Here is a 24276-nt window from a genome sequence, read left to right on the forward strand (position 1 = left end):
TAGCATTTGATATTTCAAACAATAATTTTTTTTTAACAAATAAGGTGAAGGTGAGGTTATGTCTGACGTCGAAGAACTTCAGAAAAATAGAATAGGAGAATAGAAGTTTTCTAAACATACATTTTTGGTTTTGAAATTTCTTCAAACCTCAAATTTTATCTCCTGACACGAAAACGGAACGTAAAATTTTGTTTTTACTGAATTCTACATTCCGTTTACGGTCGACAGACGTTCGGTAATCGTTTGCATGCGTTTTCATAAAGGAAAACAAAACAGCTGAAACGTTTTCCTACATTTACGGTATGTTTACGAGAGCATAACCAGTCCAAAGAACGTAAGAAAGAAGAAGAGCTGGCATTAGAGCCCAATTCGGGATGACGAGATACAAAGTTTAAAGACACAACATGTTTGAATTGCTTACGATATTTCGTTTTTCCTTTATTCCAACTTTCGGTTGCAAAGAAACAAAGCAAAATACGAAAAAATGTTCGAACGAATGCCCGAATTAAAACAGAATAACCCGAAAATGTTGCAACCCTCAATGTGAATCCAATTGGAATACATGGAAAAGGTTGTGACTTTAACGCGAGTTATTTTACGGTATGGGAAAGACAAAGCAGAAACCCTCTCTTCTTCTTTCTTACGCTCTTTGAACCAGTCCTTTATACTTTTTTACATACCACTGTTTTGATTGTTTTTAAACATGTAATGCAAACTAAAGAGCGTAAGAAAGAAGAAGAGAGGTTTCTGCTTTGTCTTTCCCATACCGTAAAATAAAAGTTGTGTTTTTATACCCACCATCGAAGGATGGGCGTATATTCATTTTGTCATTCCGTCTGCAACACATCGAAATATCAATTTCCGACCCTATAAAGTATTTATATTCTTGATCGTCGTAAAAATCTAAGACGATCTACCTATGTCCTTCCGCCCGTCTGTTGAAATGAAAACAATAAATATATGTATAAATCACGTTACTGTCTTAAAAATAGAGGTATTGAACCGAAAATTTTCACAGATTTTTTTTGTCCATAGGCAGGCTAAGTTCGAAGATAAGCTATATCGGACTATATCTTCATATATGCCCCATATAGGCTGATCCGCCGATTTAAGGTCTTAGACCTATAAAAGCCACATTTATTATCCGATTTTGCTGAAATTTGGGACGGTGAGTTGGCTAGGACGACTACTCGACATCCTAATTTAATTTGACCCTGATCGGTCCAGATTTGGATATAGCTGCCATATAGACCGATCTCCCGATTTCAGGTTTTGGGCCCATAAAAAGGGCATTTATTGTCCGATGTCGCCGAAATCTGGGAAAGTCAGTTGTATTAGGCCCTTCGACATCTTTCTACAGTTTGGCCCATATCGGTGGGTCTCGCCCCCCATAAAAGGTGCATTTACTGTCCGATTCCGCCGAAACTTGGGACAGTGAATTGTGTTAGGCCCTTCGACATCTTTCTGCAATTTGGTCCAGATTTGGATATACCTGTTATATATACCGATCCCTCGATTTAAGGTTAAGGCCCCATAAAAGACGCATTTACTGCCCGATTTCGCTTAAATTTGGGACTGTGAGTTGTGTTAGGCTCGTCGGCATCTTTCTTGTTCTAGATTTGCATACAGCTGTCATATAGACCGATCTTTCGATTTAAGGTTTTTGGCCCATAAAAGGCGCATTTACTGTTCGATTGCGCCGAAATTTGGGAGAGTAAGTTGTATTAGGGTCTTCGACATTCCTCTTTAATTTGTCCCAGATGGGTTCAGATTTGGATATAGCTGCCATATAGACCGATCTCTCGATTTAAAGTCTAGGCCCCATAAAAGACGCATTTATAATTCGATTTCGTTGAAAGTTGACACAGTGACTTATGTTAGGCTTTTCGACATCCGTGTCGTATAGGGTTCTTATCGGTCTATAGTTAGATATAGCTACCAAAAAGACCAATATTTTGTTCTACAAAATTGAACTGGACTTGTACTTGTTAGAATTTGGACGGTATTTCGATATAGCTGCAATGGGGGTAAAAATTATGCATTTTTCACCGGATTATGATGAAAGGTGGTTTACACATATACCCGAGGTGGTGGGTGTTCGGCCAAAGTTCGGCCCGGCTGAACTTAACGCCGTTTTACTTGTTTTTTATTCATTATAGAGAACAATTCGTTATAGGGAAGTTTGTTATTGAGAAGTTCGACTGTAATTAGTTTTCCATTTTCGGTATACCCATAATATTTCGATTTAAAATAAATGCATTTCATTATATACATACATTAGTAGCATAATTTTCATGAGGCTGTAAAATTTAAGATATTAATTAACAAACAATTTGCATTTGTAATATTTTTCTTGTACCTTAAGCGTTATTACAATGGAAGGTCTGTGAAACCTCCGCGTACTCGTATACGTCAAGGTATCAATAAAGCAGTCAGCAGAGTCATGGTATAATTTGAAGTGTTATTGCAACTGTATAAAACAAGGGTTCATATCACATTTGGGAGAAAATCGCTTAGCATCTCTTCATATTGTTACTTAAACTTAATACGATATTCTCCTGCCTCTCCCAGGATTTTGAATTGTGCAAGGTGATGTGTGGTAAAGTTTTTCTCTTAGTTTCCATTGACCTTTTCGTAGTTCGCAAATGTAATATTTGTTTATTTTTTTAATCCTTTAATGTCGAAAATCGTTATAAACAATTCAATAGAAATTCTGTTTTTCGCCTTAATCATTTAAAATATCAGTATGAATGTTTGAACTCGTTTCATTACTTTTCACATCGATTTTTTTTTTCTTTTACTTAGTTCTGTTGAAAAGAATGTTCTTCTTTTAAAAAAATTTTCTTACTGTTTGTCTTAATTTTTATAGACCTACTTTGAATTTCTATGTTGTATTTTTTCTATTGGTGCATGATGTTATAAAGCTGTTAAGATAATCACCTCTATTATGTATGTCGAAGTCACAACGAATTCCTGTCGTTTATTGTGAATGGTATTACATATGTCGTTTTTCGCCTGAAATGCGACTATGTTTAAAATCTATTACATTTTTTGGTATTATGTATGCCGTTTTTTAACGAGAAATTCGACAGAAACAGTCGTAGAGAATTTTTCAAGTGACAAGATTAAAAATTACAAAAACTGAATAAAAATAATTAGAAAAATGAATAACAGCAAAACGTAAGTCTTAGTATCAAACATTTGTGCATTGTTTACCTAAAATTATTCAATTATACATATTTAAAGGATAAAGAAAACGACACCAAAACAATTTGAAGCTCTTGTGGATTTTATGTGTCAAAACCCAAATATAGCTAAAGGATACCATAAAAACACAGACAAGTTGTCCATTAAAGAGCAGTGGAATAATTTGCAAAGGAAGCTGAATAGTTTAGGCCCTCCCACACGTGAGGCTGAAGGTTGGATGAAGGTATGGGCAGATATGAAGAGCAGCGTTAAGAAGAAAATCGTGCACAATAAGATGGAAAGCCGTGCAACTGGTGGAGGCATTTTCAACCAGAAGTTGTTGACACCTTTGGAGGAGGCAATAGCAGGACTACTGCAAATCAATTCTATTGTAAGTCCAGAATGCCCATCCATCGGTGTTCAAAGCTCGCCGGTAAACCTGATTCAAGAAATTTTGGAGGACGAAGTTGATGGACACGTCAGCGAGGACAATGTAGAAGTGGATATCCAACCCAATACTTCCACTCGAAAAAGGAAGCAACGAACTGTGGACAAAAATGTACTTCTGGATCAACAGCTTAAAATTCAGACAAGTTTATATGAAGAAGTAAAAAAGAGTTTGTCGGAAATCGAGAGGTATAGTCGCAAAAATTATAAAGTTCAAGAAGAAATCACGTTGAAATCGTTTCCTGCTCCTTTTTGGTAGCTACCTTCCGCGAGTATTCTTAGTGTTGCTGCCAGCCGCAAAGTTTTAGGCACACATGTTGATCTGGAGGGATCACGAAGTTTTTGTGAAATTGTCCTTAGAACGTACCGAAAAGACGCTTTGTTCAGTCTAAAATTGCTTACAAATCTGCAAAAAAATATTGATAATTTGGGAGAAACGTGAAAGGAAACATACTTACTTTGAACTTGGAAGGGAAAATATGTTTGACTGAATTCTTAGCTGCCTGCGATAACAAATAAGATTATAAGCATTGGTTTCGTCTTCTTCGTCAGAAGATGAAAAATTTGCAACACTTAGCATTTTTATTTTACTTTTTTACTTTTTATTACGAAACGTTTAAAAAGCCGGCAATTGTAACTCAAATATTTTCAATCAGCTGATGTTTTTATCACTGGGTAGTTCAGAATTTATTAAAATATGTAGGATACGTCTATTACAAAAACACTCACGTCATTTTTTTTACATAATACCAACGAAATGTAAATTCGAGTTCGACTACGACTGCTCTCGAAATTCGACTACGACATACATAATAAGGGTGAATGTGTGAAGATTTCAATTAAAGTAAATATATAAACGTCCAAGTGAAATCTATTACTTGGAGAATTTTTTAGTCGTTTTATCCCACTAATAAAGTTAATAATGTCGTTTGGAGGGTAAACTTCTGTCATTGTAATTCGGTATTCGATAGTGTAATCCAAAGTGTAATCATATATTTTTCCAAACGCTATAAAAATGTCGAATTTTGTGCCTAAAAAGATGTTTTGAGCAGGGCTGCGGAGTCGGCAATTTTGACTCGACTCCGACTCCGAAGTCGACTCAGGGCTCTTAAGAATGGTACATTTTATTCCCACCACTAAAGAATGGGAGTGATACCCAAGCTAGGCAAACTGAGTATCAAATGAAAGGTATTAGCGAGTTGATTAGGAATGTGTAAAAACAAGAAATAAAAATTGGACCTGGTAAGTACCTACGGGATATTGAGGATATTGGACCCCCTTTAACGCTAGGCAATATGGGTACCAAATGAAAGGTATTAAGGAGTAGATTATGCAAACTAAATTTTTTTTCAAAATTTAGGATGAAGAGGAGGATGATGATGATGAGTATGAGACATCACACCGTGGGTGTAAAAAAAACAAATTAAACTATGTACTTAAAAATAGTTTCGTACTACGTACGTTTATAAGGTGATTAATGTGCCAACTTTTTCCTGAACTGGACTTTCAAACTATTCGAAAAATGAGCTTATTCAAAAACGTGTGCAAATTTTTAATATTTTTAAATATCCATTGCAGGATATGCAGGATAAATATGGAATAAGTAAAAAGAGAAAATTTCGCAAAAATAATTAAACAATTTTTGTCCTGCGATACATGCTCAATGAACTTTTTTCCAAACATAAAATTTTAATGAAAATTTTTCCAAATACATACACAATTTCAATGAATTGTTCTCTTAAGAAAATCTTTTAAATAAATTTTTATAAAGAATTTTTCAATCAAATGTTTTTAAAGACAAAATTAAAAAAAAATCTAAACATAAAATTTCAAGGACATTTTTAAGGCAATATTTCAAAGAAAGTTATTAAAGACAAATTTGTATTGATATTTTCCCAAAAAATTCTTAAAGGAAAGCTTTTATTTGGATTATTTCTAAAGACAAAATTCGATTTCTATGGGATTTTTTCTAAAGAGTAATATCCAATAAAAATTTTTTCTAAAGACAAAATGTCGATCAAATTTTCTCTAAAGACAAAATTTCAATAAAATTTTTTCTGAAGACAAAATTTCAATAAAATGATTTTATTTGGTGGATTGACCTTCGTGATACACCATTCGTGCAATATAGACCCATCTCGCCTGCGCCTGGCGCTAGTGACCCCTTCGAGTGCATGGGGAGAACAGTCAGGTCCGGTACTGCCGTGATAGAGCTATACAACGTGTACATACCAGTGGTTGGTAGCTGTGTCCCAATTAATGGCCAAGCTTACAACCCCGACATAAGTGGGTTACTATTTGGCCATAATCGTCTGGTTCTAGGGGACTTTAATGCGCATCACATTTCATGGCATTCTCCCCTAGGTAACGACCAGACCACCTCCCCATAATTCTCAACATCGACCGACCACCCGACTTCATAACCTCTGAGTGCCGGACATTTGTCAATCAGAAGAAGGCCGATTAGGCTGGCTTCAGAGAGTATACCAATCGCCGCTTCAGAGAACTGCCACCCCCCTCGGATGTGCTGGTTGCCGAGAGGAAATTTCGAGACATCATTAACGCAGCAGCCGCTCGCTTTATACCAGCCGGTCGAATATCCCAAGTGCGGTCCAATTTCCCGGCGCAGGCAGTGGTACTCGCAGACGAGCGTGATGGGATTCGTTGTATAGACCCCACTAACTCCAGAATCACCGAGCTGAATCTGGAAATAAACAGGGTAGTCAACGAACATAGGCGAAATTTGTGGCTGGAACACTTGGAGCAATGTAACGTAGGCAACGGTTTGGGCAAGCTGTGGTCTACCGTTAAGTCACTCTCGAACCCCGGTAGACCGGATGACATGACCTTAGACATTTTTGGCGAAGTAACCGTGATTGATCCGAAGAGATGCGCCAATGAGAGTGACGGAGCAAGGAGGAGAGCCATTCACCGTATCCGTGGTCTCCGAGCCGATGGACAGCCATCACAACTTACCGTGGGCGAAGTTACGAATGTTACGGCATTGTTTAACCTCTACATATCCTTCATTCCACCCCCTCCAGACGGCATAGAGATCGTATCATATGCGGACGATTGTACGATCATGGCATCAGGCCCCCCATCCATCTGCGATTGGTTGAATATCTAACTCAAAGAACTTGCCTCATATTTCGCTGCGAGAAATCTGAAGATATCTGCCACCAAATCTTCAGCCACATTGGTCACTACAAATACGCGTGAGGTGAATACATAGCTGACTGTGATGGTCGATGTGAAATGATTCCGACCATCAAGTGTCCCAAAATACTTGGCGTCACATTTGACAGCTCTTACACATTCTCCCCACATGCCACAGCAATTTGCGATAAAGTCAAAAGTAGAAACAAGGTACTCAAGTCACTTGCTGGCAGCACTTGGGGTGCAGACAAAGAAACCTTGTTGACCACATACAAAGCAATTGGCCGGTCTGTGGTAAGTTATGCAGCGCCAGTGCGGTCTCGTCAACTTTGTGACACGCAGTGGAATAATATTCATATCTCTCAGAATGCCGCCCTCCGAACTGCGACGGGCTGTCTCCTCAGTTCTCATGTGGACCATCTCCATCAAGAGATCCTACCAGTGCGAAGACATAACTATTGGGTCACCCAAAAAGTAATTGCGGATTTTTTAAAAGAAAGTAAATGCATTTTTAATAAAACTTAGAATGAACTTTAATCAAATTTACTTTTTTTACACTTTTTTTCTAAAGCAAGCTAAAAGTAACAGCTGATAACTGACAGAAGAAAGAATGCAATTACAGAGTCACAAGCTGTGAAAAAATTTGTCAACGCCGACTATATGAAAAATCCGCAACCCATTGGGCAACCCAATACATGCTGTCTAAGCAATACCTTTTGGGCTGTTATCGCAGAGGCCATCCAAATCATCATCTTGTGGATAGATATTCACAGCCCAGAAGCCTTAAGGTAGATCTACATGGTCTAGAGCGTGAGGTTCAGCGCTACAAGAGAGAATCTCTAGATCAAGCGGCATATCGAGCAGGGGCCGAATTACCGCATTCGTGATCGAGTGCGCTTTTGTATCGAATGAGATTTCGTCACGTATCGAATGGATGTTTTAACGCACTCGAAAGATGTATCGAATTTTTTCAAATGGCTACCGATTATTTTTTGTATCAGAGTTGATTTGGACATATGTTTGTGCAAAACAAATAACATAAATACGCAGATGACAATTAACATCTACCCGGCGCTATGTCTTGTTGGTACGTCCATGGTCTGCGACTGAAATATATGCTTGCCCACGGCTCCAAAACAGCGGCCAACATGTTTTAACGATACTAAATTATTTTACTTTCATTGATTTGACGTGATTTGAGCTAAACTTCAAAGGGCTCAAGTCCACCACGGTACCACCAAAGCTGCAATTGGCCGTTTCTTACACTTCTCCAAGATTTGGCATAATTTGTTCTTCAGCTGTTGTCTTCCCTTGGCCATGAATTGAGTCATTTCAACCTTTTGTAGGCCATTTATTTAGCATAAATTATTCCTAAATACGAAAAAGTATGTATTTATTTATTTCATATCAGAATTACACTCAAAAACTTACATTTTAACTATTTATATCAAGTAACACTTCTATTCGATTACTCCTGAGCTCACGAGTGCTCTCGCTAATGAATGTCATAATCTCGAATGACGAAAGTGCTTATTCGTTAACGTATGTGGTAATGCCAAAGCAAAAATTTTCGAACAATTTTACTCGTTCACGTATGAAGTAATTTGGCCCCAGGTCTAGACAACATTCATGCAGACACGGTAGCAGATGCGAGAACGATTGGAGAACGACCGCCTTCCATTGCACCTGAAGAAATTGACCTGCCCCGGCTAACCAGAGTAGTTCTGGCTCAATTACGTTCCGGCAGATGCAGCCGCCTCAATTCCTACAGAGCAATGATTGATGCCAACGTGCAAGATCTATGTCCCGATTGAAACCAGGGACCGCATGATACACGTCACCTGTTGAATTGCCCAGCCAGATCCACTCGACTCAGACCCAGATCCCTGTGGATGCACCCCATCTTAGTCGCAGAGTTCCTGATTCTTGAAACTCAACAGAATCAAGCAGACGAAAGATGTAACACAACACACTGCTACAATAAAAACAACAACAAATGAACTCAATTAAAGGGCACATGTGTACTTTACGTACAAAATGTATGCCAATTCAGCCAAAAATTTTGGGGCCGTATGGCATCCGTTATCGATTAATTCTATTTGAAACTTCAATTTAATGTGCGATTTTTTGTCCGCAGCAATTCACCTACGTAAATAACCAATTTTCGTTTTTTTGCAAGAAGTTAAGCAAAAATAGAACATCAAAGTATTTATTTTATAAAATTATACAATAATTGTGCAAAAATTAACTTTGGGCTTGAGCCAAATTAGGCAAAGATTGAAGAAGCACCGCTGGCTGTGCTGGAGGCGACATAAGCCATATTTTTTAGTCCTCTTTCATATAAAACAACAACTTATTGAAAAAAAAAAACAATAACATATCGTTAAAAAGCAATGGCACATTGTCTAAACCGCTCGGATAAAAATTACGGCTTCCAGGGGCTCAAGATCTCAAATGTAAAGGTCGTTTTATATTCAAATCTAAATCGTTATTGCCCATTTGCAATCCTCAACGACTACGTCAACAAGAAGTATCTGTGAAAATTTTCAGGCGGATATCTGTATTCGTTCGAACGCTCCTCCATATATGCCTGAAATTTGTTATGCAAGATATATGGCCGGCAACCTAAACCGTTCTCTTTTTAACTGCGGAAATAGTGAAAAATTAAATTTTAATTGAATTGGTATTAGAACTTTTAGTTCTGTCGTAGTTATGGCTGACTGACTCTATTATATTCATATAAGGTGGCCGCATCGGCGAATTGCTACAACAAAGCATCTTTTTGGCAACTTGATGTGCCAAAATTTGCAAACAGGGCGAAGAAAATTCGATTCACCGTGACATTTAAAATTTTCGCAAAATTAGCTTCGACCAATCAGAAGAAGGAGAAAGAAATTTAATATTTTTTGAGTGTCAAGTTAGAAAAAAAAAATATTTACAAATTTTCCAATTTCCCATTGGCTACAGAAGCTATATCCATTGTAGCGGTAAAATAGCTACCAAGTGAATGCCTGTGAACTTCCACGGTAGACCAATGTAGTTCTAGCTCAATTCCAATTGGGATGGAGTTGGTTGCAACTTCATAGACGTGTGTCTCGATTATAACCAGGGACCACGCATCACATGTGTCATGCTCTTGGATATTAGCGGAATTTTCAGGTTATTTGAAAAGAAAGGGTTAAAGTTTGTTGGCTAAGAGGATGATGTTTTCATTTTGGTGTGTTGCCGCTCAGAGTGCATATATTGTAGTATGCTGCCAAGTTTGGCCAATGGGCCCGACGTCAACCCCCAAAAGATAAAATTGGTGCTATTTACCAATATGCGGTAATTTTTTGTTCAAGGAAGCTCTCCGAGATGGGGTGGAGCTACCGCTCTCACTACCGATTTGAGTTCTGGCAAGCAATTGCAATTTCAGGACTTTGACGTCGCGCTGGACACAAAGCGAACTTACGCATAAGAGACGGTTGAACACGTTTTGTGGCACTGCTTGAAATTGCGGGGGTAGGTGCAGGATTATGGCTTAACGAACACCTACTTTCCTGTCTAAATTATTTCCAAGCACATAGTCCTTTCGCCATTCTTGACTACAATAGGGGCTTGAAATGGCAGATTGGAGGGAGCTTCTTCAGCCCACCTGGTTCCCATTATTGTCATGCATGTTGGCTACTTATCGTCTTCATTCTAATATCTGGCTTTATACTGCCGTAAATTTTTTCAGTGTTCTTCAGCGCTTTTTGAATCTTTTTTGGGATCAACACAATGAACCTAGTTGCCTGAGTGAAGCTGATGGAGATTGAGGATGTTAGACGCCTACGATTATATACCCCAAGTTTAGGAACCATAACACCAGCAAACACAAAAATTAATTTATAAAATGTTTATTTTGAAGTTAACACTTTTATAAGGCAAACTCAAAAAGGCGCATTTATCAGGTGGCCGCATCAACCCAGCTGAGAGAATTTGATATGTCAACTCATTTTTGAATTCGCCGTATAAAAATATAAACTTCAAAATAAAATGGCAGGCGTCTGGCAACCTCATTCACCATCAGTTTCACTCAGGGAACTTTGGTCTATTGTGTCGCCCTCGAAATATTCAAAAAGCGCAGAAGAACACTGAAAACAATTACGTCAGTACAATGCCAGACATTAAAATAAGGCGGTCTGGAGAAGCTACCTCCAATATGCCATCGAAGGCTATAGTAGTCAAGAATGGCGAAAAGACTGTTGCATGAAGATAATTTAGACAGGAAAATAGGTTTTTGTGTTGCCACAAATCATGCTTAAGTCCGCCATGTGACCAACACAAGATCAAAGTCCTGACATCGCAATGGCTTTTCATGACATTCAGTAGTGAGAGCGGCAGTTCCATCAAATTTAAGAGAGGTGCTTGAACATACCAAGTTACTTTATATTTTGGCAGCATACTATATACACTCTATACGGCCACACACCATGATGACAACGTTATCCTCGTAGCCAACAAACTTAAAGTGTCCTTTTCAAATGCCCTGAAAATCCGACAGATATCCAAGAGCAGAAAGGGGCACACAACCCCTCCTTGTGGTGATTGAGCTTTAATCACAATCTTCCTATTTGAGCCATTTGTTAGCATTCACTTGGTAGCTATCTAGGGCTACAATAACCTTATGAAAACTATTTAAACCTGCCATTTTGGCAGGGTTGTTGTTTTAGCCACATTTTCATGTGGAGGTGGCGATCCTCGTCAGACTCCTATAGGTGAGCAAGATCGTTCCGGTCCAAAGGACCGAACGCCGCGGGAAGAGGGTAGTCATTGGTTATTAAAAGGCGTCAATAACCCGGCACTCAGTATTTGTGCAAGAGTTGGTTCCGCCCGGCCTCTCACTGAAACTCTCCTCTCGATACCGCTGATTGTCTATGACTGCCGTTGCAGCTACTCCGTATGAAGTATTCCACTATCCGCAACCTGTGGACGGTAATCTTTTCGTGACATCAATGAACACCACACAGACCGGACCTCGATGTTCCAGCCCGTTTTGTGGTTAAAGCCTCAGGAGCTAATGGTTTTTCCTTGCTTGACACTCAAAAATGAATAAACTTCTTTCTTCTGGCTCTGATTGGTCGAAGCAAATTTGCCTGACTTTTTAAATGTCAGGGCGAATCGAATTTTCTTCGCCCTGTTTACAAATTTTCACATATCAAGTTTCCAAAGGACATGCTTTGTTGTAGCAATTCGCCGATGCGGCCACCTTATTAAATATGCCTTGGAATTGACATATGTATCAAGTTCCATCAGCTGTGCTGATGCGGCCACCATGATAAAGGCAGTATCTAGAACTTGTAGAATCTAATAAGTTAGACCTGTAGCTTACATTGTTCACATTATTCTCTTGCATATCGTTTACACATTAGGATTAAATTCCTTAATTAATAGACCCTGTTTAAATCGAATTATGCCAAATAATTCATCTCTTCCCATTATGCACATCTTTAGAGTTGCACTACTTTAATGACAATGATGATCTTTGTTTTCTATACTAACCAAATTATTTTTTTTCATTAATTTTTCTTATTGCAGGATGCCATGTTCTTCGAGAAATCTGGTAATAGAGAATCTGACGGAATAGGAATGCTGTCTTAAATATACCATCGTACAATGTGTATTTATGTATAAGTGTATCCATCTCCTGCGGTACCGCCCGTGTGTCACTTGCAGTCTTATATGTTTTTTTTCTCGTTATATTTGAATAACAATGCTGATGTGCCTAAAATTTACCTATGTAAATTAAAAGCCAAATGAAATCCTTATGAATGTTTAACATCATCATTATGCTCCCCACCACATGATTGGTAACTTGTGTTTATGTAAATAATGATGTAATTTAATTATTTATTATACTATTTGGTGTGTGAACATACATATTCACTTTTTATACATGAATTCTTTTAGTTAGTCGGGTGTGTCCTGGGATTCACTTTCGCCTTACCCTTTAAAACAGTTCGTTATTATCACGCCTTGTGCCGCAAAACTTCATTGGTGATGCACATCTATGACATGTTGACACTTCATTTGCGTGATAATTACAAATGCCCTCAGAGGGTGGAAGGGAAAGTAACACCTAGAACACACCGGAATGGTTTTTGAATTAATTTGCCATTTTTTTTTTTTATTTTTATTATTATTTTTTAACATATACTCAGGAACTAGTGACGACGCGTTATTAAAATATTTCATATTTTTATAAACAGAGCGTATATGCTTAGGTAGCTTTTAAGATGCGAACAGCTTGACACAATTCAAAGCAAAGAGGCATGAAAAATTTATTTTTATTATCTCTATGGATAGAATTAATTACATTTTGTCTTTTTGCCATCGCATGGAAATCACGTCTTTCATCTTTTCCATGTACTTGAATTGACAAAGAAAAACTTTGTTTTACTTTATAATATGCAGTGCTCTACATTACTCTTAAAACTTCTGTCTTATATATTTAAATAATAAATGTGTTAAACTAATGTTGTTTTTTTCGCTTTGTGCTTTATACCACTCTTAACAAAATGTTGTTGCTTAATGTTGTTTATTTGTGTTAAAATGATATTCAGCACCTTATGTGTGGACTTTTCGAAACTTCGAAAAACTTCTACTAAAAGCAATGAAAACTTGTCTAATCGACTCTTGACGTGTATGAAACAATTGAAGCAGGTTACGACACGAAGTTTCCCGACACCCGTTTAAAAATCAATAGTTGTTACAATTTTCTGCAGTGCAATTTTTACGCTCAACTATTGTCTGCAAACAACATTATTATACCCTCCACCATAGGATGGGGGTGTACTAATTGCGTCATTCTGTTTGTAACTACTCGAAATATTCGTCTGAGACCCCTTAAAGTATATATATTCTTGATTGTCATGACATTTTAAGTCGATCTAGCCATGTCCGTCCGTCCGTCTGTCTGTCTGTCGAAAGCACGCTAACTTCCGAAGGAGTAAAACTAGCCGCTTGAAATTTTGCACAAATACTTCTTATTAGTGTAGGTCGCTTGGGATTGTAAATGGTCCATATCGGTCCATGTTTTCACATAGTTGCCATATAAACCGATCTTGTGTCTTGACGTTTTGAGCTTCTAGGGGGCGCAATTCATATCCGATTGGAATGAAATTTTGCATGACGTATTTTATTATGACTTTAAGGTTCGAATCGGTTCATAACCTGATATAGCTGCCATATAAACCGATATGGGATCTTGACTTCTTGAGCCTCTAGAGGTCGCTATTATTATCCGATTTGCCTAAAATTTTGAACGACGGGTCCTCTCATGACCATCAACATACGTGTTTATTATGGTCTGAATCGGTCTGTACCCTGATATAGCTCCCATATAAATCGATCTCTCTATTTTAATTCTTGAGCCCCCAAAGGGCGCAATTCTTATTCGAATTGGCTGACATATTACATAGGTCTCCAACATATAATTTAATTGTGGTCCGAACCGGACCATATCTTGATATCGCTCTAATAGCAGAGCAAATCTTTTCTTTTATCCTTTTTTTGCCTAAGAAGAGATGCCGGGAAAAGAACTCGACAAAAGCGATCCATGGTGGAGGGTATATAAGATTCGGCCCGGCCGAACTTGTTTTTATTTTATTTCGAAATGGAAGGTCGTCTTTAAGGACGAGAAAATGACGAGAATGCGTTTTCGATTATATTTCGCCTTATTCCAACAATGTATAAAACATTTAACATATATCTTGATATAGCACCCTTTATACCGATCTTCCGATAAGAAATCTTGAGTTCAGAAAGTCGTAATTTTGCCCCGTTTTCAATGAACAACCGCGCCGAGTTTGGCTAAAGCGATCTTCCGATTTGAATGTTTGAGCTCAGAAATTGGCTTTACCTCGCTCTTACAGTGAATTGCACGGACCCCTCAACATCTGTGTATCGATTAGATCTGACCATATTTGTCTGCAGCTGCCCTATACCCCTGATTTCCGATTGAAGGCATTCACACACGCACAAAAGCTGCATTTCCTACCCAGAATTTACGAAGTTTCGAAGAAATCCCATAGCATTTGTACCAGTTACAGTCAATATCAGAACTTATGGCGTTTTTACTGAAATATGAATCAGTTAGACCCTTTGTAACAGTATTTGGCCCCTCGACATCCATGGTTTTGTTCTGATTACAGAATCGAATTTTAGGTTACCATCGACGATTTTTACAGTAATTAACTTGGTATTTATATGTTGGCAAAACCTACCAAAAATTGAGGTCAGCCTACCAAGAAAGAAAAAACCTACCAATTTTGGTAGGAACCTACTAAAAACGGCAACACTGGTCACGATGTCATAGACGTGTTTCGAAGCACCGCCATGGTATTTTGGAGCATTTCTGTCGACCAGTCGACACGAGCCTCTTTTTGAGCGATTGACGAATTGTGTGCGATCCAACGCGAACAAATTTTTTGACGGTCCCACTAATGCCTACGGTTGTCTTAATCTCACGATAGGTCACAACGCATTTTCGCCTTGGAGTGAACTACGGCCTCGATTGAATTCATCATACCATCCAAAAAAAAACTAGTCCTTGATGGAGCTTCATAGCCAAAAATTGAATTAGGTTCATCGATGTACTGCTGTTGTAAAAAATAACGCACGAAAATGTTCAAGATTTAATTTCATTTTTTGGGGCGAGACGAATCTTTTAAGGTACTGTAAATAACACAAATAGCGCTCGTATATCAAAACGTCCTAAGTACGTATAAGCTCAAAAATGTCAAGCTTTACGGTAGAGCTGTCAGTTGGCAGATTGCAACGCAAGGTTTATCCAATCCCGTAATATAAAAGGCAACCTGTAAAACACCCCGTCCCTTATTTCATCCAAATCGGATAGAAATTTAACATTTTCGAGGCTAACACCGGTATTAACAAAACTTAAAACCTTTTTATAGTAGGTTTATTTGACAGTTCTATAAAGCAGATCTGTCAAATATGCCTACTTTAATGCTACCTTAAGTTTTGTGAATATGTACATACGATGTTTAATCTGGAGATTGGTCTACATGGCAGCTACATCAATATATGAGCCGATATGCATTATGTATGGCTTGAAAGTGGACGATTAGGTTAGGTTGAAAAGAGGGAGCGGGTATTAATGGACATAATCCATAATCCTAAGCCAGTAATCGGCTTGTTGTGCGCTCTAAATACTAAATAAATGAAACCTCGATGATGATTACATTATAACAATTTTTTCCTAATTTAAGCATAATCGGATATTGCGTGAATAAGGCTATCGTTTTTCATCGTTTTATTGAATCGAGATATTTTCATAATTTTTTTTTTTTCAGTTTTATAGAGTAAGTGCCCTTATATCTATATAATATAATATTCTCTCCATATAACTTAAATGTCTAAACTGAATCCAACCCATTTCTCACTCGCAATCCGAAGGTTTCCAAGAGACAACCCTAACTTCATATTCTAAAACCCAGGAAAGGGACATAACCTATGTCCATAAGAATAATAGTTCCTTACACATACATGTGTGCAATAAAATGTGACGTAGTACTTGGTTTTTAACGGTAAAAATAGCAATACTTGAAAATTGACTTTTTTAGTATTTTGGCTGCCACGACCTCATTTATGTCTTCTATGTGACAAGATACACCTTAAATTGTTGGGAACTTTTCAAGCTTTGATTCCAAGTTAAAATATCAATTTGAAACTTTTTTTGCCAGTGTGAAATTTTTGGAATTTAGTAAAATTTGGCTATATTGGCCTTCAGATAACGGGGTTAATTGGTATCGAAATGAGCCAACTCTGTGAGAATTGAAAGAAATAGTCACGGCGTATTTAATAAGGTGGCCGCATCGGCGAATCGCTACTTTTTTGGAGACTTGATATATCAAAATTTGTAAACAGGGCGAAGAAAATTCGATTCGCAGTAACTGCAGCCTTTGAAAGAATCGAAAGAGAGTCAGTGAAAATGGGTCTGGCAGTAAATGGAGATAAGACGAAATGGATGGTTTCAACTCCCAAAAAGCCTTGCACAACCGAGCAGATAAAGAAAATGGAGAAAGTTGGGAACCACAACTTTGAGATAGTTAGTAACTTTATCTACCTCGGCACCGCCGTAACCGAAACGAATGACACCAGTTTTGAGATAAAGCGAAGAATGATACTGGCAAACAGATTCTACTTTGGACTAAGCAAGCAGTTTAGAAACAAGGCCACCTCTCGACAGACAAAGACTACACTTTACAAGACACTGATACTACCCGTGCTGTTATATGGTTCAGAAGCATGGGTAATTGTGAAAGCAGATGAGGCAGTGCTTGGAGTATTTGAGAGAAAGATTCTTCATAAAATATATGGACCAGTTTGCGTTAACGGAGAATATAGGCGACGTATGAACCACGAGCTGTATGAGCTGTATGCGACGATAGCATAGTTACACGCATCAAAATACAACGGCTGCGTTGGCTAGGTCATGTTGTCAGAATGGATGAAGAGGCTCCAGCAAAGAAGTCTTTTGAATGCAAACACGGTGGTACACTCAAACCGGGAAGACCAAAAGCCCGATGGAAAGATAAAGTTGTGGGAGACACCTCGAAACTTGGTGTCAGAGATTTTAGAATGAGCGCAAAAGATCGAGGCGCTTGGAACGCTATTCTACGTTCGGCTAGTGGAACAAATATTCTGTCATAGCCAATTAAAGTAGTAAGTAAAGTAAATTAAGTGTTTTGGTATCACTTTCAACAACTACGCTAAGTATGGTTTGCATCGGTCCATGTTTTGATATAGCTGCCATATAAACCGATCTTGGGTTTTGAATTCTTGAGCCTCTAGAGGGATGGATTCTTGTCCGATGTTATTGAAATTTTGCACGTAGTGTTTTGACAGTACTTCCAACAACTACGCTAAGTTTGGTTTTAATCGGTCCATGTTTTGATATAGCTGCCATATAAACCGATCTTGGATCTTGACTTCTTAAGACTCTAGAGGGCGCAATTTCCGATTTAACTGAAATTTTGCACGTAGTGTTTTGATATCATTTTCAACAACTGTGCTAAGTATGATTCAAATCGGTTTATAATCTGGTAAAGCTGTCATATAAACCGATCTTGGATCTTGACTTCTTGAGCCAATAGAGCGCGCAATTCTCATCCGATTTGGCAGACATTTAGCATGAGGTGGTTTGTTATGACTTCCAATAACTTCGCTAAGAATGGCGTAAGTCGGTATAGAACCTGAAATAGCTGCCATATAAACGGATCTGGGATCTTGACTTCTTGAACCTCCAGAGGGCGCAATTCTCATCCGATTTGGCTGAAATTTTGTACAACGGCTTTTCTCATGACCTTCAACATACGTATCTAATATAGTCTGAATCGATCAATAGCTTGATACAGCTCCCATATAAACCTATGTCCCGATTATGCTTCTTGAGCCCCCACAAGGCGCAATTCCTATTCGAATGAACTGAAATATTACACAATGACTTCTACAATGTACAGCATTCATTTATGGTCCGACTCGGACTATAACTTGATATAGCTGCAATAGCATTACAGTTCTTATTCAATATTCTATGTTTGTCTAAAAAAAGATACCGCGCTTAGAACTCGACAAATGCGATCAATGGTGGAGGGTATATAAGATTCGGCCCGGCCGAACTTAGCACGCTCTTACTTGTTCCATATAGATTTGGTATATTTTGCAACTACGTTTCACATAGTCATAATATTTGAACAGGAATCTCATTTGGCTTATTGACATTCGTCTTAAATCAAAGTGGATGGGAAAAACATTAGCTGGAAGTCGATTCCACATACGATCGGTTCGGGCGAAATAAGGATTCTCTCTATAATGCATTGGGTGGTCCGCTGGCCAATTTAAATCGGACGAGAGGCTCAAGAAGTCAAGATCCAAGATCGGTTTATATGGCAGCTATATTAAAACATGGACCGATTAAATCCATACCTAGCGTAGTTGTTGGAAGTACTACCAAAACACATCGTGCAAAATTTCAGTTAAATCGGATAAGAATTCCGCCTTCTAGAGGCTCAAGAAGTCAAGACCCAAGATCGGTTTATATGGCAGCTATATCAAAACATGGACCGATATAGCCCATTTACAATACCAACCGACCTACACTAATAAAAAGTATTTGTGCAAAATTTCAAGCGGCTAGCTTGAGACCCCATAAAGTACATATATTCTTGATCGTCCTGACATTTTATATCGATCTAGCCATGTCCCTCCGTCTGTCTGTCGTAAGCACGCTAACTTTCGAAGGAGTAAGGATAGCCGCTTGAAATTTTGCACAAATACTTCTTATTAGTGTAGGTCGTTTGGGATTGTAAATGGGCCATATCGGTCCATGTTTTCATATAGCTGCCATATAAACCGATCTTGGGTCTTGACTCTTTGAGCCTCTAGAGGGCGCAATTCTAATCCGATTGGAATGAAATTTTGTATGACGTATTTTATTATGACTTCCAACAACTGTGCCAAATAAGGTTCAAGTCGGACCATAACTTGATATAGCTGCCATAAAAACCGATCTTAGGTCTTGAATTCTTGAGCCTCTAGAAGGCGCAATTCCTATCCGATTGGAATGAAATTTTGCACGACGTGTTTTTTATGATATCCAACAACTGTGCCAAGTATGGTTCAAATTGGTTCATAACCTGATATAGCTATCATGTAAACAGATCTGGGGACTTGACTTCTTGAGCTTCTGAGCCCCCAAAGGGCGCAATTTTTATTCGAATTAGTTGACATTTTACACAGGTCGCCAACATATAATTTAGTTGTGGTCCAAACCGGACCATATCTTTATATCGCTCTAATAGCAGAGCAAATCTTTTCTTATATCCTGTTTTGCCTAAGAAGAGATGCCGCGAAAAGAACTCGACAAATGCGATCCATGGTGGAGGGTATATAAGATTCGGCCCGGCCGAACTTAGCACGCTTTTACTTGTTTGAAATGATTATGTTATCATTAAAATTTTTGTTGTGTTTAAAAAGCTTTGATTTTTCATTGTGCAGCAAAAAAAACATGTGAAAAAATGGAGTTCCTTTAAAATAAGACTTTTTAAACAAATTTAGTATACAAATTATAAATAAGGAGAAACTCAATTAATTTCTTAGTTATGTTTTTGTTGTCCTTTTTAAATAAAAAAAAACACAAATTATTTCATTTTTAAAATTTTTTGCCTGTTAGGGCGAATATCACCAAATTTCACAATTTTTGTCTGTTTCTCTTTCGAGACGAGCTCAATGATTAAGCAAAGGGAAAAGGAAAGCCAGAGATACCAACACACACCAACCACTATGGGACGCGTTTCGTCTTTGGTTGGAAGCCAACCTGTCTATTAGACGTATTTTTTCCAATGCATGTGTTTTTGTGTAACGACAGCCTTTTTTTCTGCGACGATTACACAACTTCCATGGTACACATGATTCTATGAATCTGTTGGAAGTTGTTTTGATGGCTTCGAACGCTAGACAACGGCGACGGCTCTCGCAGTTGCTCCGTATGCCCAGTTTCGAATCCCGCCCGGACTCTGCCGTTTTTTTTTTTCATTTTTCAAGTTTTTTGCCCATTAGATTTCACAATTTTTGTCTGTTTCCCTTTCGAGACGATCTCAATAATCGGAGATTTTCTTTGGAATGGAAAAGGAGATAGCAACACACACCAACCACTATGGGACGCGTTTCGTCTTTGGTTAGAATACTTTTCAACCATATCTCTCTCGCGCTCTCGTCTGCTGGCAAATAAGGAACGACTTCCAGTAAAAAATTGTGCAAATTTGCAAACATTTTTGAGACAACGACAAGAACTGACTAAAGTACTCGTAATTGTTTGATAGCAAAAGATTGTGTCGCTGAGTGTTTTTGCAAAAATTATACGTACACCAAAGCGCATGTTCACTCGTTGCTGTCTGAATACCGACTGAAACAAAGAGCATAAGCGTACGTGTGGATTGAGTATGACATCTAGTGTAAAGAAAATTTTAATTTTGGCCACCACTGCTCCAAAACATTTTTTACTGCCCAAATCAGTTGTGGACTTATAATCGTCCGTATGATTAATGATTAACGCTTTCGACAATTCATTGCGTCTGCGTAAGTTTTTCCAACTCTTCGCGGCAATTCTACTACAACTCATTGCGTCCTCATAGTCCATACGATTTGTTTATAAATTGCCTGAGTTAACTGTTTGCGATTGTTCTCACTTCAATGCATGGCGCGAGTGGGGCTTGGGTTGAATTCGAGTTATTCAAGATTTTCTTTTGAATGGAGAATTTGCTAAGATGTAGTATTAAATCCAGTGCATTAGATGATGTCGTCGTCAGTGCGGCTGTGATGCACAAACAAGCCATCCTTTGGATCCGGTTAAGTATTGAGCAGTAGGTGGACATTTGAAGCGCCTTCCAGCAGACCACAACACCATATAGCATTATAGATCTGACAACAACTAATTTTGCCTCTTGCAAGTATATATAGGACAAGAGTTGCCCTTCTTGCCGTTTCCAAAATGTTGCATTTGAAGTTCAATTTCCTGTTCAGCAAAACACCCAGGTGTTTTGCGCTTTCTGTAAATGGAACATTCTCTCCATCCAAGGAGACAGGTTGCACTGTAGGCAACTTGTATCTCCTGCTGAAAAGAACTACTTCGGTCTTGCACGGATTTGTACCCAGACCACATTCGGTAACCCACTTTGCAGTTGCAACTAGAGCTTCCTGAAGTATATCTCTTAGAGTCCTGGGATACTTTCCCCTAACCGCAATTGCCACGTCATCAGCAGTTCTAAAGTGGTCTAGGTGTAAATCCGTGCAAGACTGAGGTAGTTCTTTTCAGCAAAAGATACAAGTTGCCTACAGTGGCACCTGTCTCCTTGGGAGGAGAAAATGTTCCATTTACAGAAAGCGCAAAATACCTGGATGTTTTGCTGGACAGGAAATTGAACTTCAATTCCAACATTTTGCAAAGGGCAAGAAATTCAACTCTTGCCCTATGTGCCTGCAAGAGAGCCATTGGCAAAAGTTGGGGGTTTAGACCGCGACTAAAATATGCCCCCGTTGCCAAAGGGTTTTAAAAAAGAACTAAACAAATGTATTGATCGAAATCAGAGCCAAAACAAGACTGCTCTTTGTCTTTATTTAATTTTAAAACACAGCTTTACATTCTTATAATAATGCTTACTTAATATTGGGTTGCCCAAAAAGTAATTGCGGATTTTTTTAAAAGAAAGTAAATGCATTTTTAATAAAACTTAGAATGAACTTTAACCAAATATACTTTTTTACACTTTTTTTTCTAAAGCAAGCTAAAAGTAACAGCTGATAACTGACAGAAGAAAGAATGCAATTACAGAGTCACAAGCTGTGAAAAAATTTGTCAACGCCGACTATATAAAAAATCCGCAATTACTTTTTGGGCAACCCAATAAAAAGAATTAACTTACAATTTTGATTATTTAGCTAAAGTCAGTTGGAAAATACTACGAGCTGATTTAAATTGGTAGGAAATTTTTGGAAATGTTTTATACCGGAAATGGTATTTGGGTTATTTACTGTCTGGCTTTATTAATTTCATTTAAGATTTCTTGGAATTTATCAGGTTGGTAGGTGTTTGCATATGTAACTCGCTCGTTATGCACTTCTCAGACATATAAAGTGTTGTAGTCTGGTAGACGGCGCTTCAAAAGTCCATCTACTGTTCAATAGTCAACCGGATCCAAAGGATGGCTTGTTTATGCATCACAGCCGCACTGAGGACGACACCATCTGATGCACTGAACTTAATGCTACATCTAATGCCTCCAGACATTGTGGCTAGATAAATTGCTGCGACTACTGCCGCGAAGCTAAGGAAGCTTTGTCTTTGGTCCTGTGGCGGCTATGGACACTGTGTTACCCTTGATACAATGTCCGATGTTCCAGGCAGCGTGAATTAAACCTTACCTGAGCAGCTTTTGGATAAAAAATACTGTTTCACTATTCCTGATAGAACCGATTGGAACAACGCTATCCCTGGTAATAGAAGTTACACACACATCTATACAGGTGGTTCCAACTAGACGATCTTTGGGTTGTACTCCAAAGATCTAGAACTGGTCATATCCAAAAGGTTACCCGACCACTGCAGTTTATATGAAGCAGAGATCCTTGCAATTAAAGAAGTGGCGGAGTGGCTTAAATACAATGTCATAACCACGATTAGCATAAATATATTCTCAGACAGATAGGCAGCCATTAAATCCCTGGAGAACGCATTTCCGAACACAAAAACCGCCCTCGACTGTCGCAGAACTGTTCTGGGTGCCGGGCCACAGAGATATCCCAGGGAATTGTAAAGCGGATGAGCTTGCGAGATTAGGAACTACCCTACACATTCCAGGGAAACGGGAATCTGTGGATATGCCTGTCGGGCCTGATCCTGGAAACTTAGCTTACATGCCAACTAAGTTTCCAGGATCAGGCCCGAAAAGCAACAAATGATAGATTATCACAAAAAGGGGGCTGTAAGCACTCCAAAACTATTTAGCCTCCTCTAGAATTGAAGAGATCTGTCGCTTTGCTGTTATTGGCTAGAACAGACGTCTCAGTCATTGTGTCCGTCATGACAGGTCACTGTCTAATCGGAAAACATGCTGACAGACTGAAGGTTGCCAGTAACGACTTTTGTTGTGAGGACATTGAAGAGGAAGAGACTATAGAAAACCTTCTGTATGTGTGTACCGCACTGGCAGTCAGAAGGAGTTCGACTTTAGGTTCTTAATTCTTTGGGAACCTGTCTGATTTAGTGGATGTGAACAGTCACAAGTTGTTTGGCTTTTCAAATCGATCTGGATGGTTCAACGGTAGGAACTAGAAGGCATCTTCCTTCTTCTTCTGTTCCTGTGGTATCACTATGGGCGAAAATGTCTGAGTCTGATGGTAGATTGCCACTTAAACCAAATCTAACCTATGGGGGAATGTCCTACTGAATGAAGCAGCATGGTTTTTTGGCTTTAAAATCTATTAACTAAAAAAAGAAGTCACGAAAGAATTTCACGAACATCGAACATAGTACCTGCTATATGATGTGTTTCTTGTGTATGTGTTGTAATATTTTTCTATTTTTTACAGTTCATACTAACACAACTTACCTTTTTTATTTTTTTTTTCAGGTAATAAATAGTTATCTCACTTGGACCGCTAAAGAAGAAACAACCGACATTTTTAAAAAAACCTAGTAAATAAAATATGGCGATAATTAATGTAAATGAAATTGTTTAAATCTTAAGGTGGTTAGTACGTATGTTTTTTTATACCCACCACCGAAGAATGGGGGTATATTCATTTTGTCATTCCGTTTGCAACACATCGAAATATCCATTTCAGACCCTATAAAGTATATATATTCTTGATCAGCGTAAAAATCTAAGACCATCTAGCCATGTCCGTCCGTCTGTCTGTTGAAATCACGCTACAGTTTTTAAA

General features: G+C 38.3%; 1 protein-coding gene across 7 annotated transcripts in view; it reads left to right on the plus strand.

Moving 5' to 3' along the window:
- The window catches only part of LOC106092417 (phospholipid scramblase 2), a 117630-nt gene extending 93566 nt beyond the window's left edge, over nucleotides 1–24064 (plus strand). For 3 of the 7 annotated variants that reach the window (XR_009396997.1, XR_009397002.1, XR_009397004.1), the window contains 2 exons: nucleotides 2366–2589; nucleotides 12352–13289. Coding sequence is in view for 2 of the 7 variants with exons in the window: in XM_013259280.2 (XP_013114734.1) it covers nucleotides 12352–12414 (63 nt within the window). In the remaining 5 variants the exon portion in view is untranslated. Of the gene's footprint in view, nucleotides 1–2365; nucleotides 2600–12351; nucleotides 13290–23963 lie in introns of those variants that run through there. The other 4 variants (XR_009397000.1, XR_009396999.1, XM_059362238.1 and 1 more) reach the window with 4 other exon arrangements.
- Nucleotides 24065–24276: the final 212 nt, after the last annotated feature.

The sequence above is a fragment of the Stomoxys calcitrans genome, chromosome 1 (assembly GCF_963082655.1).
Source record: "Stomoxys calcitrans chromosome 1, idStoCalc2.1, whole genome shotgun sequence".
Classification (NCBI taxonomy): Eukaryota; Metazoa; Arthropoda; class Insecta; order Diptera; family Muscidae; genus Stomoxys; species Stomoxys calcitrans.